Source organism: Nerophis ophidion, linkage group LG20 (assembly GCF_033978795.1).
Source record: "Nerophis ophidion isolate RoL-2023_Sa linkage group LG20, RoL_Noph_v1.0, whole genome shotgun sequence".
In the NCBI taxonomy this organism is placed as follows: domain Eukaryota; kingdom Metazoa; phylum Chordata; class Actinopteri; order Syngnathiformes; family Syngnathidae; genus Nerophis; species Nerophis ophidion.
In genome coordinates, this window is record NC_084630.1 from 10431856 (window position 1) to 10447850 (window position 15995).

Genomic DNA, 15995 nt, shown 5'->3' on the forward strand with positions numbered 1-15995 from the left:
GATAGGCTCGAGCGACCCCGAAATGGAAAAGCGGTAGAAAATGGATGAATGGAAGGATGATAAAAGAACAGTTTAGTTAACTTTGTATAACATTTCCCTAATTTCTCCTCAAATAATGCACGATTATTGATGCCAAAAATCAGCCACATTAAGAAGGTAAATATCTTATATTTGTGACAATGCCGCATGTTGGCGTGATCCCAGGATGCAGAGACGCCAAGAGACGTACTGACAAAGGGTTGATTCTTTGGGCACCAGGCAGAAAAAAAGGAACACAGATCTAGCAGGACTTCAGAAATCAACATAACACTGTGGCATACACAAGAGTGTCACAACATTAACAATGTGGAACATGTGTGCCGGCAGAACAAGGAACAAAGTAAAGATGTGGCAAAACACAGAGATAAAACGAGAGATACTGACATCAACAAGAGCACTAGGAAAGGAAATGATACCAAAAAAAAAACATGATCTTGACAATTTTTCTCATCCTAAATTCAGAAAAATCCTTTGTTTTCAATCCAGTGGCAGCTTTATATTGTTTTCCCTTTGAAGGTTAGCTTACTTAATTGTCATCTACAAAACTGTCTGTTTTCCTCTTTATGTGGCATAAAACATGTTCTACAACGTGAGAACCAAAGTGTCACGTGGGGGTCGCATTTTAATGCGGGATCGTTCCTCCAACGCAAACATAGACACTCCGGACAACAACTAAAAGGTAAGAATGATTTAATAAAAAAACACTGGTACAAAAACAGACGAAAAGAAACACGTGGCGAAAACACAGAAGCTAATGCTAACACTAGCACAGGATCAGGTAACAAGAAATCTAGAATTACCAACGAAACAGTTGCATACCGCAAACAAGGGACCAAGACCGACTGACGGGACAAGGCAGGCTTGAATAAGGAAGTAATTAAAAAAACAGGTGTGCGTCTGGAACCCTCAGCAGGTGAAATTAATATGTTGCCATGGTGACCAAACTGACTCACAAAAAGGTACACAAACAACAAAGGGAGTCCAAACTAACAGAAAATAACTAAACTAAACATGATCCAGACTACGGATCATGACAGTACCCCCTCCCCAAGGACAGATACCAGATGTCCATAAACAAAAACAAGCAGGGTCAAGAGTCACGGGAGGGCGGAGGGAGGAATTGGCGGTGGGTCGCCAGGCCAAGTGTCCCCGAATCCACCGAGGCAAAGTCAAGTGGCGGCGGCGAGTGGAACGCCGCTGCAGCTGGCGAGGCGGGCGACCAGGGAGCGGCCACATCCGTGGCCGACAGGGAGGTGGATGCACTTGGCGTGGCGGACGACCAGGGGGCGGCCACATCCATGGTCGACGTGGAAGTTGGCACGTCGGCGCCGTCGTAACAGGCGTGGACGCAGCAGAAGACTTGTCAGGCCTGGACGCAGCAGAAGACGAGGAGTCAGGCGTGAACGCAGCAGAAGACTTGTCAGGCGTGAACGCAGCAGAAGACGAGGAGTCAGGCGTGGACGCAGCAGAAGACGAGGAGTCAGGCGTGGACGCAGCAGAAGACGAGGAGTCAGGCGTGGACGCAGCAGAAGACGAGCAGTCAGGCGTGGACGCAGCAGAAGACGAGGAGTCAGGCGTGGACGCAGCAGAAGACGAGGAGTCAGGCGTGGACGCAGCAGAAGACGAGGAGTCAGGCGTGGACGCAGCAGAAGACGAGGAGTCAGGCGTGGACGCAGCAGAAGACTTGTCAGGCGTGGACGCAGCAGAAGACTTGTCAGGCGTGGACGCAGCAGAAGACGTGTCAGGCGTGGACGCAGCAGAAGACGTGTCAGGCGTGGACGCAGCAGAAGACGTGTCAGGCGTGGACGCAGCAGAAGACGTGTCTTGGCTTGGTTCTTGGCATGGCGGTGCTTGGCGGCGTGGAGCTGGTACTTGTCGTAGAGCTGGTACTGGTATTTGTCGTGGTGCTGGTACTGGTACTGGTCGTGGAGCTGGTGCTGGTCGTGGAGCTGGTACTGGTACTGGTCGTGGAGCTGGTACTAGTCGTGGAGCTGGTGCTGGTACTGGTCGTGGAGCCGGTACTGGTCGTGGAGCTGGTGCTGGTACTAGTCGTGGAGCTGGTACTAGTCGTGGAGCTGGTGCTAGTCGTGGAGCTGGTGCTGGTACTAGTCGTGGAGCTGGTGCTGGTACTAGTCGTGGAGCTGGTACTAGTCGTGGAGCTGGTGCTGGTACTGGTCGTGGAGCTGGTGGAGGCGGCCTAGGAGGAGGTTGCGGCTTGGCTGGGCGCAGTTGTGCCACTCCCCCCGCACCGCCCCCCTGCCCCAGTCCCCCCCCAAGGGGCGGATACCAGACGCACTTCTTGCGGTCTGGAACCGTCTTTCGGGGTGGGTGGAGGGAGGTTAGGAGGTGGGTAGAATCCTCCCCTAAAAAATGTTCAGCAAGTGCATCTCCCTCTCCCACCTGAGATTGTGTGGGAGGACAAGAAGAAAACGTCCGTGTCGTGGGCGGGACTAGAGCCATGGGGGGCGGAGCTTGGCAATCAAAAGAAGACTGAGGAAATCTAAATTTCAAAAAAATGTCCTGGTAGTGTTTTATCTTTGAATTATAGTCTTTTGTAGGTGACTTACACCTGGAGACAGAAGGCACAACAAGAACATTATGGTCCGTGACTTCCTTAGATGACGCCGGCGGAATGACTTCATCGCCGCGCGCAGATTCAGTGACGTCATCAGAAGTGGGCGGAGTGACGTCATGAAGAGTGGATGGAGTGAAGTCGTAGCCTGAGTTCATTTTGTTAGCAGCCCAATCAGAAAATTGTTTGGCAAAATGAGTTACTGGATTACCAAACATCGGCGGCGAGGAAAACTTTGCTGCTTGTGGCGTCTTGCTGTCCGGAGGAGTCTGAGGGAGCGGCGCGTCCCGGTAGCGAAGTGGAGCCCTTTTGGACGGCTTCAGTCTTCGCTGACGCGTCCGGTACTGTGGTGGATCGATGTCCTCGGGCCATACGGAGGTGATCGGAATCAACTTGCCATTAGGACCCCACATCAGGTCCTGGCGCTCCAAGGGCGAGTGGCGTAGAGTCTCCGCTTCCATTGCTCTCCACGTACCTTGCTCCACATCTTCAGAGTCTATGGCGAAGGAACTGTAAGCTTGGTCCCTTCTGTCACGTGGGGGTCGCATTTTAATGCGGGATCGTTCCTCCAACGCAAACATAGACACTCCGGACAACAACTAAAAGGTAAGAATGATTTAATAAAAAAACACTGGTACAAAAACAGACGAAAAGAAACACGTGGCGAAAACACAGAAGCTAATGCTAACACTAGCACAGGATCAGGTAACAAGAAATCTAGAATTACCAACGAAACAGTTGCATACCGCAAACAAGGGACCAAGACCGACTGACGGGACAAGGCAGGCTTAAATAAGGAAGTAATTAAAAAAACAGGTGTGCGTCTGGAACCCTCAGCAGGTGAAATTAATATGTTGCCATGGTGACCAAACTGACTCACAAAAAGGTACACAAACAACAAAGGGAGTCCAAACTAACAGAAAATAACTAAACTAAACATGATCCAGACTACGGATCATGACACAAAGGAGGTGACGGGTCTCTTCACTGCCAAGCAGCTTGTGTTTACACGGCAGTTCAAATATGAGGTGACAGAGTCAGAACACACAACAGAGCTGCGTATGATGTTAGTCAGAGCGGTCTGCACACAACCACACTCGTTTACATTCACCAAGTTTCAACAATATGAAGTCAGACGTAGGTATAAACTCACTTATATAACTAATAGTTTTTAAAAATATTTCGGAACCAGACAATTTTGTCCACATGCAAGGTTATCTATAATGTTACTACCGTATTTTTCGGAGTATAAGTCGCTCCGGAGTATAAGTCGCACCTGCCGAAAATGCATAATAAAGAAGGAAAAAAAACATATAAGTCGCACTGGAGTATAAATCACATTTTTGGGGGAAATTTGTTTGATAAAACCCAACACCAAGAATAGACATTTATTTGAAAGGCAATTTAAAATAAATAAAGAATAGTGAACAACAGGCTGAATAAGTGTACGTTATATGACGCATAAATAACCAACTGAGATTGGCCTGGTCTGTTGACGTAACATATTATGGTAAGAGTCATTCAAATAACTATAAGATATAGAAAATGCTATAAGTTTACCAAACAATCTGTCACTCCTAATCGCTAAATCCGATGAAATCTTATACGTCTAGTCTCTTACGTGAATGAACTAAATAATATTATTTGATATTTTACGGTAATGTGTTAATAATTTCACACATAATTTGCTCCTGGGTATAAGTCACCTCCCTGACCAAACTATGAAAAAAACTCCGATTTATAGTCCGAAAAATACGGTATATGAGCTACATCATAATCTGTTGAATTTAAGCTGAGAGCTTTCTTCTGTATTTGCCATTAATTCCTCACTATCTCGACAGGATTTGATTTTAGTGCAATGAGGTCACCAACATAGGAGAAACACCTTTCACAATGACACAGTGGAAGCAGTGATGGGCAAGCTACTCTGAAAATGTAGTAAGCTAAGCTGCTGGTTACTCTCGATGAGGGTTGTCCTAATACCAATTTTTTGGTAACAGTACCCGTACCAAAATATATTTTGTTACTTTTCTAAATGAAGGGGACCACAAAAAATGGCATTATTGGCTTTATTTTAACAAACAAATACACATTAAACATATGTTTCTTATTGCAATCAAATAACAATTTTGGCCATAAATAAAATAGTGAACATATTAGACAACTTGTCTTTTAGTAGTAAGTAAGCAAACAAAGAGCTGTAATTTGGCTGCTGATGTATGCAGTGACATATTGTGTCTTTTCTCATTCTATTATTTTGGCAAAATTATGAGGGATAAACGGTAGAAAATTGATTGTTAATTGGGTTGTTCGTTTACTGTTAATATCTGGTTATTTTCTGTTTCAACAGGTTCTATATAGACTTAAGTTATAATGTAATACACACTTATTCTTCTGTTATTTGGATGTTTTACGTAAGTTTTGGATGATACCACAAATTTAGGTATCGAGCCGATACAAAGTAGTTACAGGATTATACACTGGTCATTTTTAAAGTCCTCATGTGTCCATGGATATATTTCCTAAGTTAATAAACATAAGATAACATTTTTTTAAAAAGGAAAAAAGATTTTGTAAAACCAAAATATTATTGTCGTATTCACGAGATACGCTCTTGTACTTGGTATCATTACAGTGGATGTCAGGTGACGATCCACCCCTGGCATTTGTTCACAATGAGAAGCGCCAGCTTGTTAGCTATGAGCTGTTGTGTCTTCCTAGGATGTGTAGTGAAGCATGTTTAGCTACTTTATTTTTACTTTGTTTTTCGCCACGGTGGCAAGTATTTGGGATTTAGAAGTAGCCAAAACACTGCCGACTGCGGACGGATGTTAGCTGCTAGCTAGCTATCCATATTTTAAAGGCACTGAAGTGGCGCTTCAGTGTTATAGCTTCACCTTAATCGTTAGTTTTTAAGCCAAAATGCGTCCATTCTCCCACTTCTGTCTACACACTGCGTCTGCTTGTAAGTACTCCATGCGTGTGCATTTCTGAACATGCTCCTCTGCTCGTAAAACCAGCATTGTCACAACGTGACGACATAGCCCCGTCATGCCCATAAAAAAAAAAATTGGGACCGGTATTTTTTTAAAGGCAGTATAGTACTGTTTATGATTCATTGTACTGCCATACTTAGTTATTACCGGTATACTTTACAACCGTACTCTCGACTAAATGTAGTTAAGCTACAGTGGAAGCTATCGCCAGAGAATTGTAAGAAGCTACACGGCAAAAGTAGCTTGCTATATCAAAACTACATATACATGAATTCATAAATTCATTACTTTGAAGGTAGAAAAGCGCTATGCAAGTATAATCCATTTACAACTTTCCACCAAACGAGAATTACAATTCTCAATTTGATTATTTATCACAAGAAATATACTCTGTCTTTTTAACATTTCTTTTAAGTTGCGTACCAAGTACAAAATGAGTGACAAACACAGAAAACAAGTTAATGGTAAAACAATTAAAATAATAAATAAACACCATAGTATATACTCTAATGGAGACGTTTTAACACAGGATAAATTACTGTTTCAACAGTGGAAAAACGACAATTACTTGGTCAAAAGAAAATTACTAAACATTTGTCTCACTAAGGAGATTTTAACAAACTCCATCATTGCATGAACGGAAATCAATAAATTTGAATATATTTAAAGTAAACATACTTTCCTGACTGTGGAACAGACTCAACTAAAATTTAATTCCTCCTACATTGCAAGTTCCTAAATAGGTAATAATGTTAATGTAACTGAGTGTACCAAATGGCCCCAATACGGGCCCGTTACTAATAACTATCTGTCATTTAGCAGGGGACAGACACCCTTCAACTACCTCTACGGGACCCCACACCCCACTGTATGTATGTATTTTAGTTTCCCTTTTCTTTGGTCCACCCCTATAATGTTATTCATGTTCCCTGCCTACTGTAAATAAAGACAGCATCTATCTATATCTTGACAAACAAAACAATGACTTGCCTGTTTTGGAACAGTTGATAATGGTTATATGCAGTACAACTTTTCATGAACTCAACTCAACTTAACGTGGGTTCTTTAAATTTGTGTTCCACGTCTTCGATTACGAGAGTAGTTTTGTTTTGGGCTTACAAGGTAAACAGCTAAAATGAATGTTTTGGGCATTTTTTTTTTCCAAATGGAGGCACATTATGGGTTTCCTGAACGTTGTCTTTATCACTAAAAGAAAAATCAGAGGGAGAGAATCCCTCTGCCATCTTTCTATAAGTTTCCTTTTTTTATTTTCATCCGTTTGAATATTCCCTCTGTCCCCGACTCCTTCGTCGTCATGTCGAATGTCGATGACTTGCTGTATCTTGCCTCTGATTTGCCCTAACCTTAACCAATCGTGATTCATCATAGTAAATCAACCAATCATCATGGATATTCTCCATTTTTTATATCCCTTCGCCCTGAATCAGCGGTCCAATCATCCATCCATTTTCTACCGCTTGTCCCTTTTTGGGGTCGCGAGGGGTGCTGGAGCCTATTTCAGCTGCATTCAGGCGGAAGGCGGGGTACACCCTGGACAAGTCGCCACCTCATCACAGGGTCAACACAGATAGACAGACAACATTCACATTCACACACTAGGGCCAATTTAGTGTTGCTAATCAACCTATCCCCAGGTGCATGTTTTTAGCGGTGGCAGGAAGCCGGAGTACCCGCAGAGAACCCACGGAAATCCGGAAAAATACACCCTTCGAATCCTTTCTTGCCGTTTTTTTCGTTCCAAGTAGAGTAGCCATTTTTAATTTTACCGGAAACATGTCATAATGAATTATTCATAATATGGATTTAGAGTTTCATATTATTTACATATTACATATTTTTCCAATATATTAGCTGCACCGGACTATTAGCCACAGTCATATATGTTGTGAAATGAGATATTTACAAATAAAGATTTTGTAAATGTTTATTTACATGCCTTAATTGTTTCAAAACGGGGCTGCTCACACGGTAGTAAAATGGCTGATCAAACAAAACAGACGTCATTGTTATGGACCCACTAGCTGCGAAAGTTAGCACCCTCAATTAGCTAAACGGATTCCAATTCCAACAAACAACAATAAAAAAAAAATTTCACTGTAAGTTAATAATACTAACAAAAACACTTTCAAATGTAACAGCATTTTAGCTAATGTTAACGATGCTAGCTTAATTACATTACGGTAGCACTTACAAATAAGCATTAAAACACTCCTACAGACATCACACGTGATAGTTTAATAAGTATGAATTTTTTAAGTTATATTGTAAAACTTACAACCATTGCTTGGAGTGATGAATGAATAAATCATAAGAGAAGACACACTATGGCGAACTGGTAGACGGACGGCACTTATACTTCCGGTTCAAGGCATGAAACAGAAAGAAGTACCTGTACCTGCACAATCAATAACATTATATCATGGCCATTGAACACAAAATCTATTATGGAGCATAATTGCATAACAACACAAAATACTTATAAATGAAGAGATGAAATGAATAAATGAGCATTTAACATCACTTTTACCTTTATTGAAGATTGTTGCTCAAGACGAGCGATGAGTGGAGATACAGATGCCACTTTTGTGTTTTCCTACATCCTAATTTTCTGCTTTTAATAGCGTTCCTCACCTTCTTTATTAAATTGCTGGCACTTGCAACTTTCTTTGGTTCCAAAGTGGCTTATTTGGCAGCCATTGCTTAGAATAGCCATGCATCTTGCTACAGTTGTGTATCCCCTGGCGCTACTCAGCAGCTGTGTCTGTTTAGCTGTGCACTGTTTGGAAATATCCTCATTTAACTTGAGATAAGCTTTTCGCAGAGAAGGCAAAATAATGTTGAGACGTTGTTAAAGGAACAGTTTATTGTTTCAGCAGGCTAAGTATTCCTTCACTTTGCAGGAAAGGCTTGGGTGCCTAAAAAGATTGTCGACCCCATCATGGAGAATGTGACCCTGGAGCCCGAGCTTGAAGAAGCTCTTGCCAGCGCTACTGATGCCGAACTTTGTGATATTGCAGGTAACAATTTCAACTTACTTCTTATTTGTTGTCTATAAGCGCAAATAAACTTCAACATTTTTTGCCAATTTGTCATCTCTTTGCTTTCACTAATCAGTGTAAAGAACTGTTAATATCATTAAGGACCTCACCTACTGGCACTTGGTGTTCATTTCTTCAGTCTAACGCCTCTCCTTTCCCCTTTAGTGATGCTTCCATCTTTACCACCACCTATCTATCCCCCGCTAACTTCATTCACACCTGCTGGATCACTGTTAGCTGAGCACCATACAGGGTATCTGCAGTATACATGCATGGTGTTAGCATGCAAAGAAAAAAAGACACATTGTAGGACTACGCTGCATCATACGCAAAAATATTTTTAATTGATGCTTTCTAATAATTTGTGCAACAAACCAAAACAGCTCTTAGTATGTGAGGCAACAGCTGTTGCAAACTACCGTATTTTCCAGGCTATAAGGCACACCCATCAAATTTCAGAAGAAATAAATATTTTTACATAAAATGGACAAAAAGCTGCAAATATATACCGGTACGAAATATATTGTGAATGTTTATTCACATACCTTAATTGTTTCCAAATGGTGCCTATCTAATGGCAGTAAAACAGATGATCATACAAAACAGAAGTCATCGTCAAGCTAAACAGACTCAATGGCTCCACGGTGATGTTTTAGTAAATTTACAAAACTGAAACATTACAAAACGAATGCCATTGTAAGTTAATAATACCAACATGCTTGATTGCATTACAATAGCACATACAAATATGCTTGAAAGCACTCCTACAGACATCATTCATGAGACGGTTTAGTAAGTATGAATTGTTTTAGTTAATAAAGAATCCTTCCGAGCAGAAACGCATTGAACGAATAGTAGACGAAAATAGATATACTTCCGGTTCGAAGCATAAAACAGGAAGTACATTTTCAACCCGCAGCACCTGCAGTGAGCGAACCCGTCGAAACGATGGCGCCATAGCCCAAGCAATACAACTCCTCATTGTGTCAGTAGGTATCACATGAATACAATTAGTTGAATTGAAAACATTATGGCCGTTAGCAAAGAAAAATCTAGGAATTAACCACACCGTTTTATAAGCCACAGGGTACATAGCGTAGGAAAAAAGTAGTCCAGAAAACAAGGTTCTCAGGCAGATTTTTTTTTTTGGACACATTATATGCTTGTTTGCACTTTACTTCTTTTAACACCTGTACAACTGATGTGCTTGAGACTTTGCATGTGTCTTTGAGTTCGCCTTTCCATCATCCTGCTTCTGTTTGCATTATGCTCAATTCAAAGTCACAGTAAACTTTGTTGGTCTTGATTTTTCCTATTCTGTATATCATATTTTTCTTTTCAGCCATCCTGGGCATGCACACGCTGATGAGTAACCAGCAGTACTATGAAGCTCTGGCCAGCAGCAACATTGTGAACAAGCAAGGCCTTAACAGTACGTAACCTGATTTGAAGGAGTCTTCCATCTGTTCTGCGTTAAACTTGTCAAAGTACCTTAGACTAGTGCAGAAAACGCTGTTAGTGTTGAGAAGATATAAAGCCGGAGGTCTGTTTGTTAATATTCTCCCTGCAATTTTTACACAACTATAAATGTCATAAAGTCCATAGTAAAATTGATCCAACACAACGTAGTGAATAAATAAATGGAGACACAAGATATCTTTCAGTCAGTAATGTACACATTCACTTGTCACTCCAACAAGGAGGACCCGCCCCATTGCTGCTGTGCCAATCATTCTCAGCATTCTCAGCAAGCAGCTAGTTTATGTTTTATGTTAAGGGCCTGACTTACTAAAGGTTTGCGTGAATAAAACATGTGCAACTTGATAGTGCATGCAATGCTGATTTACTTCAGTATAAGGACTATATGATGCCATGGATGTAGTTGGGAATTACTGTCTGTGGTGACAGCCGCTATACATAGAAACCCTCATTTAAATAGAGCAGTCTGCACTACTTCAGCACTTTATTATCAATTGTACACGCAGTCTGTAGTAAATCACCTGCAACATGCCTATTAATAGTACACACAATTTTATTTAGCACACGCTATTCAACCCATGTTTTTTAGGTCTTAGTAGAACAGGCCCCAAGTGTTAGGTTTGGAAAGTAGGAACACGACCCCACCTCTGAAACTACAGTCTAACAAGGTACATCAGAATCAGAATACAAATCAATCAATCAATCAATGTTTATTTATATAGCCCCAAATCACAAATGTCTCAAAGGACTGCACAAATCATTACGACTACAACATCCTCGGAAGAACCCACAAAAGGGCAAGGAAAACTCACACCCAGTGGGCAGGGAGAATTCACATTCAGTGGGACGCCAGCGACAATGCTGACTATGAGAAACCTTGGAGAGGACCTCAGATGTGGGCAACCCCCCCCCTCTAGGGGACCGAAAGCAATGGATGTCGAGCGGGTCCAACATGATACTGTGAAAGTTCAATCCATAGTGGCTCCAAGACAGCAGCGAGAGTCCCGTCCACAGGAAACCATCTGAAGCGGATCAGCAGCGTAGAGATGTCCCCAACCGATACAGGCGAGCGGTCCATCCTGGGTCCCGACGAGCGGTCCATCCTGGGTCTCGACTCTGGACAGTCAGTACTTCATCCATGGTCATCGGACCGGACCCCCTCCACAAGGGAGGGGGGGACATAGGAGAAAGAAAAGAAGCGGCAGATCAACTGGTCTAAAAAGGAGGTCTATTTAAAGGCTAGAGTATACAAATGAGTTTTAAGATGAGACTTAAATGCTTCTACTGAGGTAGCATCTCGAACTGTTACCGGGAGGGCATTCCAGAGTACTGGAGCCCGAACGAAAAACGCTCTATAGCCCGCAGACTTTTTTTGAGCTCTAGGAATCACTAATAAGCCGGAATCTTTTGAACGCAGATTTCTTGCCGGGACATACGGTACAATACAATCGGCAAGATAGGCTAGAGCTAGACCGTGTAGTATTTTATACGTAAGTAGTAAAACCTTAAAGTCCCATCTTAAGTGCACAGGAAGCCAGTGCAGGTGAGCCAGTACAGGCGTAATATGATCAAACTTTCTTGTTCTTGTCAAAAGTCTAGCAGCCGCATTTTCAGAAGTACTTTATTAATCCCTGAGGGTAAATTAAGATTTTCAGCACAAACCCATTCAAGATCAGACAAACATTACAGGAAGACAGAACAGGATCGCTGATGGGTCTGCCAACTTCTGACGCCCCTTACAAAACAAGTGAGAAACAGGTAAATGCTGGGGGGAGAGGGGTTAAAAAAAAAAAAACAGTCGTAGCCTGGGCCCCTGGAGAGGGGGTCCAGACTGAGGCCAAGGAAGAAGAAAAAACCTCACATCCATAGCACACATAAACATGTGTGTAAGAGAGATACATCAAAGAACACAAAGGACATTAAAGACATTAAAAGAGCCATTTCTACATAGAGCTACAAAGTAAAACAACAAAAAATTGTTAACCGATAATATATATTACGCACACACGATTGCACCATGCATACACAAGCAGAGAAACAAAATCTTAATTTCAACACCAATATACACTGTAATGGCCTGTGTGGTGTTCCACACCATCATCTGCTGCGGTGAGGGGAGCATGGCCAAAGACAGGAGCAGACCCAACAAAGCAACCAAGAGCGCCAACTCCACCCTCGGCCGCCCACTAACTCTCGGCCAGTTTTACAACATTTAGAACTACTTTAATTTAAAACACCATGTTTGTACAAGCTATATAAGTAAGGGGTCCACACTCCATCTCTTCATCAGTTTGGGGGTCCTTGGCCTAAAATAGTGGTTCTCAAATGGGCGTACGCGTACCCCTGGGGGTACTTGAAGGTGTGCCAAGGAGTATGTGAGATTTTTTTTTAAATATTCTAAAAATAACAACAATTCAAAAATCCTTTATAAATATTTTTATTGAATAATAATAATTCAACAAAATATAAATGTAAGTTCATAAAATGTGAAAAGAAATGCAACAATGCAATATTCAGTCTTGACAGCTAGATTTTTTTGTGGACATGTTCCATAAATATTGATGTTAAAGATTTAGTTTTTTGTGAAGAAATGTTTACAATTAAGTTCATGAATCCAAATGGATCTCTATTACAATCTCCAAAGAGGGCACTTTAAGTTGATGATTACTTCTATTTTTCAACAAGTTTTTAGTTATTTTTATATCTTTTTTTCAAAATAGTTCAAGAAAGACCACTACAAATGAGCAATATTTTGCACTGTATACAATTTAATAAATCAGAAACTGATTACATAGTGCTGTATTTTACTTCTTTATCTCTTTTTTTCAACCAAACATGCTTTACTCTGATTAGGGGGTACTTGAATTAAAAAAAATGTTCACAAGGGGGTACATCAATGAAAAAAGGTTGAGAACCTCTGGCCTAGAAAACGTTGAGGACGCCCAAACTACACTACATCAGTGACCCATCTCTTTTATTTTGACACGACATTGCCGCCAATATTTTTTTTTTCATTTTATCGTATACATTCTGGGCAGTCATATTGCTCTGGTTGCACAACTCTTTTTAATTTGGTGGCTCATTAATCAGCAAGACAACTGACTGTGGGAAATGTAGTCCCTCCATGAATAATACAGAATGCTATGTTTTGTTTGGCACATTCATCATGTACTGTATGTTCAAGACACAGATAATAATTTAGAGCTAATTGAATTGAATTTCAAACATATTTGTTCTGCTCATGCTGTCAGATACAGCATGGGGGAGTCCAGGGTGTAAAAGTCAGACAGGTTAGATTTCAGCTTACCCATGAATCTAATTACAACCAGCCTTATTATAAAATAGATGCATTATTTATTAATTAATATAAATTATGTGGCAATGCCGAGAAGATTATAAACCGTATTAAATGTCTAATTAGATTGTTCTAATGTCATTGTAGTGCTACATACATTTAGGGGTCATACTGTATGTGACAAACTGGTTTGGTTTTGAATTAATTTACAATATGGTTCATCACATATTTACACACATACAGTATCTCGCATTTCAACGTGTCTGAAAAGGAGTAGGAAGAAACAGAGCTTATTTAATCCCACCCCGTTTACATTTCTTAGCAGACACAAACACATTTGTTCTGTTCCTGTTCTCAGTATATAATAGAATAGAATAGAATGGACTTTATTGTCATTATATTTGCATATAATGAGATTAAGGACTCCAATTTAAGGTGCATTAGTGGGAAAAAATATGGGTAAATATATATAACACAAGATGTAATAAAGGAAAAACTAACAATTGAAATAAACAGACTACTGTCCAATAAAAATAATAAGCAATCCTGTACAATATACAAAACACTATAGAAATACAAAATACTGTACAATATACAGAACAAGACAAGAGTACCGGAGTAATAAATAACAGTCAGTGTCAGACGTATTGCACTCGAAGTGTAGTATTGCACAGTAGGGTATTAGGGTAGGATATTGTATAGGGGTGAATTATTATTATTATAAGTTAGGGAATGAGCGGTAGGAAATGGATGGATGGATTATAACACAAACATGCAGTAGGTTTGGGAAGTGATTCGTATGACCTCCGCTGTGGTTAAAAGTTGGAATTGCCACAAAATATTTTAAGATTGTCAACACTCTACTGCCATCTGGCGGCTAAAGTGGATAGTGTGACCACCCAACCCGTCACGTTTTGTGTGACAGGTAAACCGCGACGAATGGGCCTGTATGAATCCCCTTCCTACTGTACATTAATCAATAAAGTTTACCTTAATAGATAGTTAATAACTTCTAATTGACATAATTTGCTGCAATGTTATAGATGATTAGATTATGTCTCACATATCGATAAAGTTTAAGACGTATATTAGGATTCTTCTTCCTTGTACTTAATACAAACATTGAGTTTGAGCGGTCTCTTGGATCACAATAGTAATGTTTAATCCATTTCATAAATAATTATTACTATGATATGTTGTGATGTGCTAACCATGTTTTTTAATCTCTGCCAATGACATTTCAGCTTAGTGAGTACCAGAGATTCTCACTGAATGAAGACTAATCACTTTCAATCAAAATAATACACAATAGTTGCACCCTGACAAATATGTTTAACTTTGTATTTGTAATGATTAAAGTGTCTAAATCAGGGGTGTCCAAATTGCGGCCTGGGTGTACATTTGTGGCCCGCAGGAAGTTGTTTTTTTTTGGCCCTTGACATGTTCTGAAAATGTTATTAATTCATTTCTAATTGGCTATGTTATATATAACAGTAACAACTATTTTCCTTGTCATCCGTAACACAAATTCCAATTGCTAAGCACATTTTGATGTACATTAAATTGATTTTAGTATCTTAAATGTACAATGTCCTCGGTAGAAAAAGTTTGGACACCCCTGATATACAGTATATGATGAATGGTTCTGTGGTATCTTGAGTGACAGAATTCTCAGCATTCTTAGGAGAATAGCCGTTTTCATTTACTCTAGTTACTTCTATTTAATACAGCTTTGGGATATTTCAGAATGTGTGCTGACTGTGAGTGTTTGACAGGCGTGATCCAGTCCACTCAGTACAAACCAGTGCCTGATGAAGAGCCCAATTCAACTGACGTGGAGGACACTCTCATGAGGGTGAAAAGGAATGATCCAGAGCTTGTGGAGGTCAACCTCAACAACATCAAGGTATCAAACTCCCACCGCTGCTCAGTAAAAAAACACGTCTCCAGGTTTGCCGAAGACAGAAATGTATGAACACATTTTCCTCATAAGAAATGTATGTAAATCCAATTAATCTGTTCCGGAAACCCAACAATATTTACACAAAACGCATATTTTTAAAGAACAATATACGGTAGTTTCACATGCAGAAAATAATGTGAAATAAGTATGAGAGGCAAATTAAATGGATAAAATAACTTTGTCACTTTTACCTTAATTGAAGACCTAGTTGAACTCTTTCGCAAACTTTAGCAGCAGGTACAATCACTTTCTGTACTGTCTCCCTTAAACCGTTTCCCCTGCAACCATTGTTAGGTAGGAACCTTTACACTACAAGCTTATTGTAACAAACGTAACTTTAGTACTTCGCTACAAGTTATTTCTGAATTTAATGATGTGTCTCACATTCTTTATTTTAGTGCTGACATTTGCAACTTTCTTTGGTCCCAAGGTTGCTTATTTTACAGCCATACTTAATAAAACATTTTAAAAAAGCACACAAAGTCTCACAGTGAGAAATATTCAGTGCGCTTCAACACCTAATAAGCACAGGTAGTGATGAGAGACAGAAAGGAGTTGCTCATGGTTCTGTGTGCGTTCTATGTGCAAATAA

General features: G+C 40.4%; 1 protein-coding gene across 2 annotated transcripts in view; it reads left to right on the plus strand.

Annotated features, from left to right (window-relative positions):
* tmod1 (tropomodulin 1) overlaps window positions 1–15995 on the plus strand; it is a 60422-nt gene that overhangs the window by 23745 nt on the left and 20682 nt on the right. For both annotated transcript variants that reach the window (XM_061880429.1, XM_061880430.1), the window contains exons 5-7: window positions 8529–8645; window positions 10009–10098; window positions 15216–15346. In XM_061880429.1, coding sequence (XP_061736413.1) covers window positions 8529–8645; window positions 10009–10098; window positions 15216–15346 — 338 coding nt within the window. The remainder of the gene's footprint in view (window positions 1–8528; window positions 8646–10008; window positions 10099–15215; window positions 15347–15995) is intronic.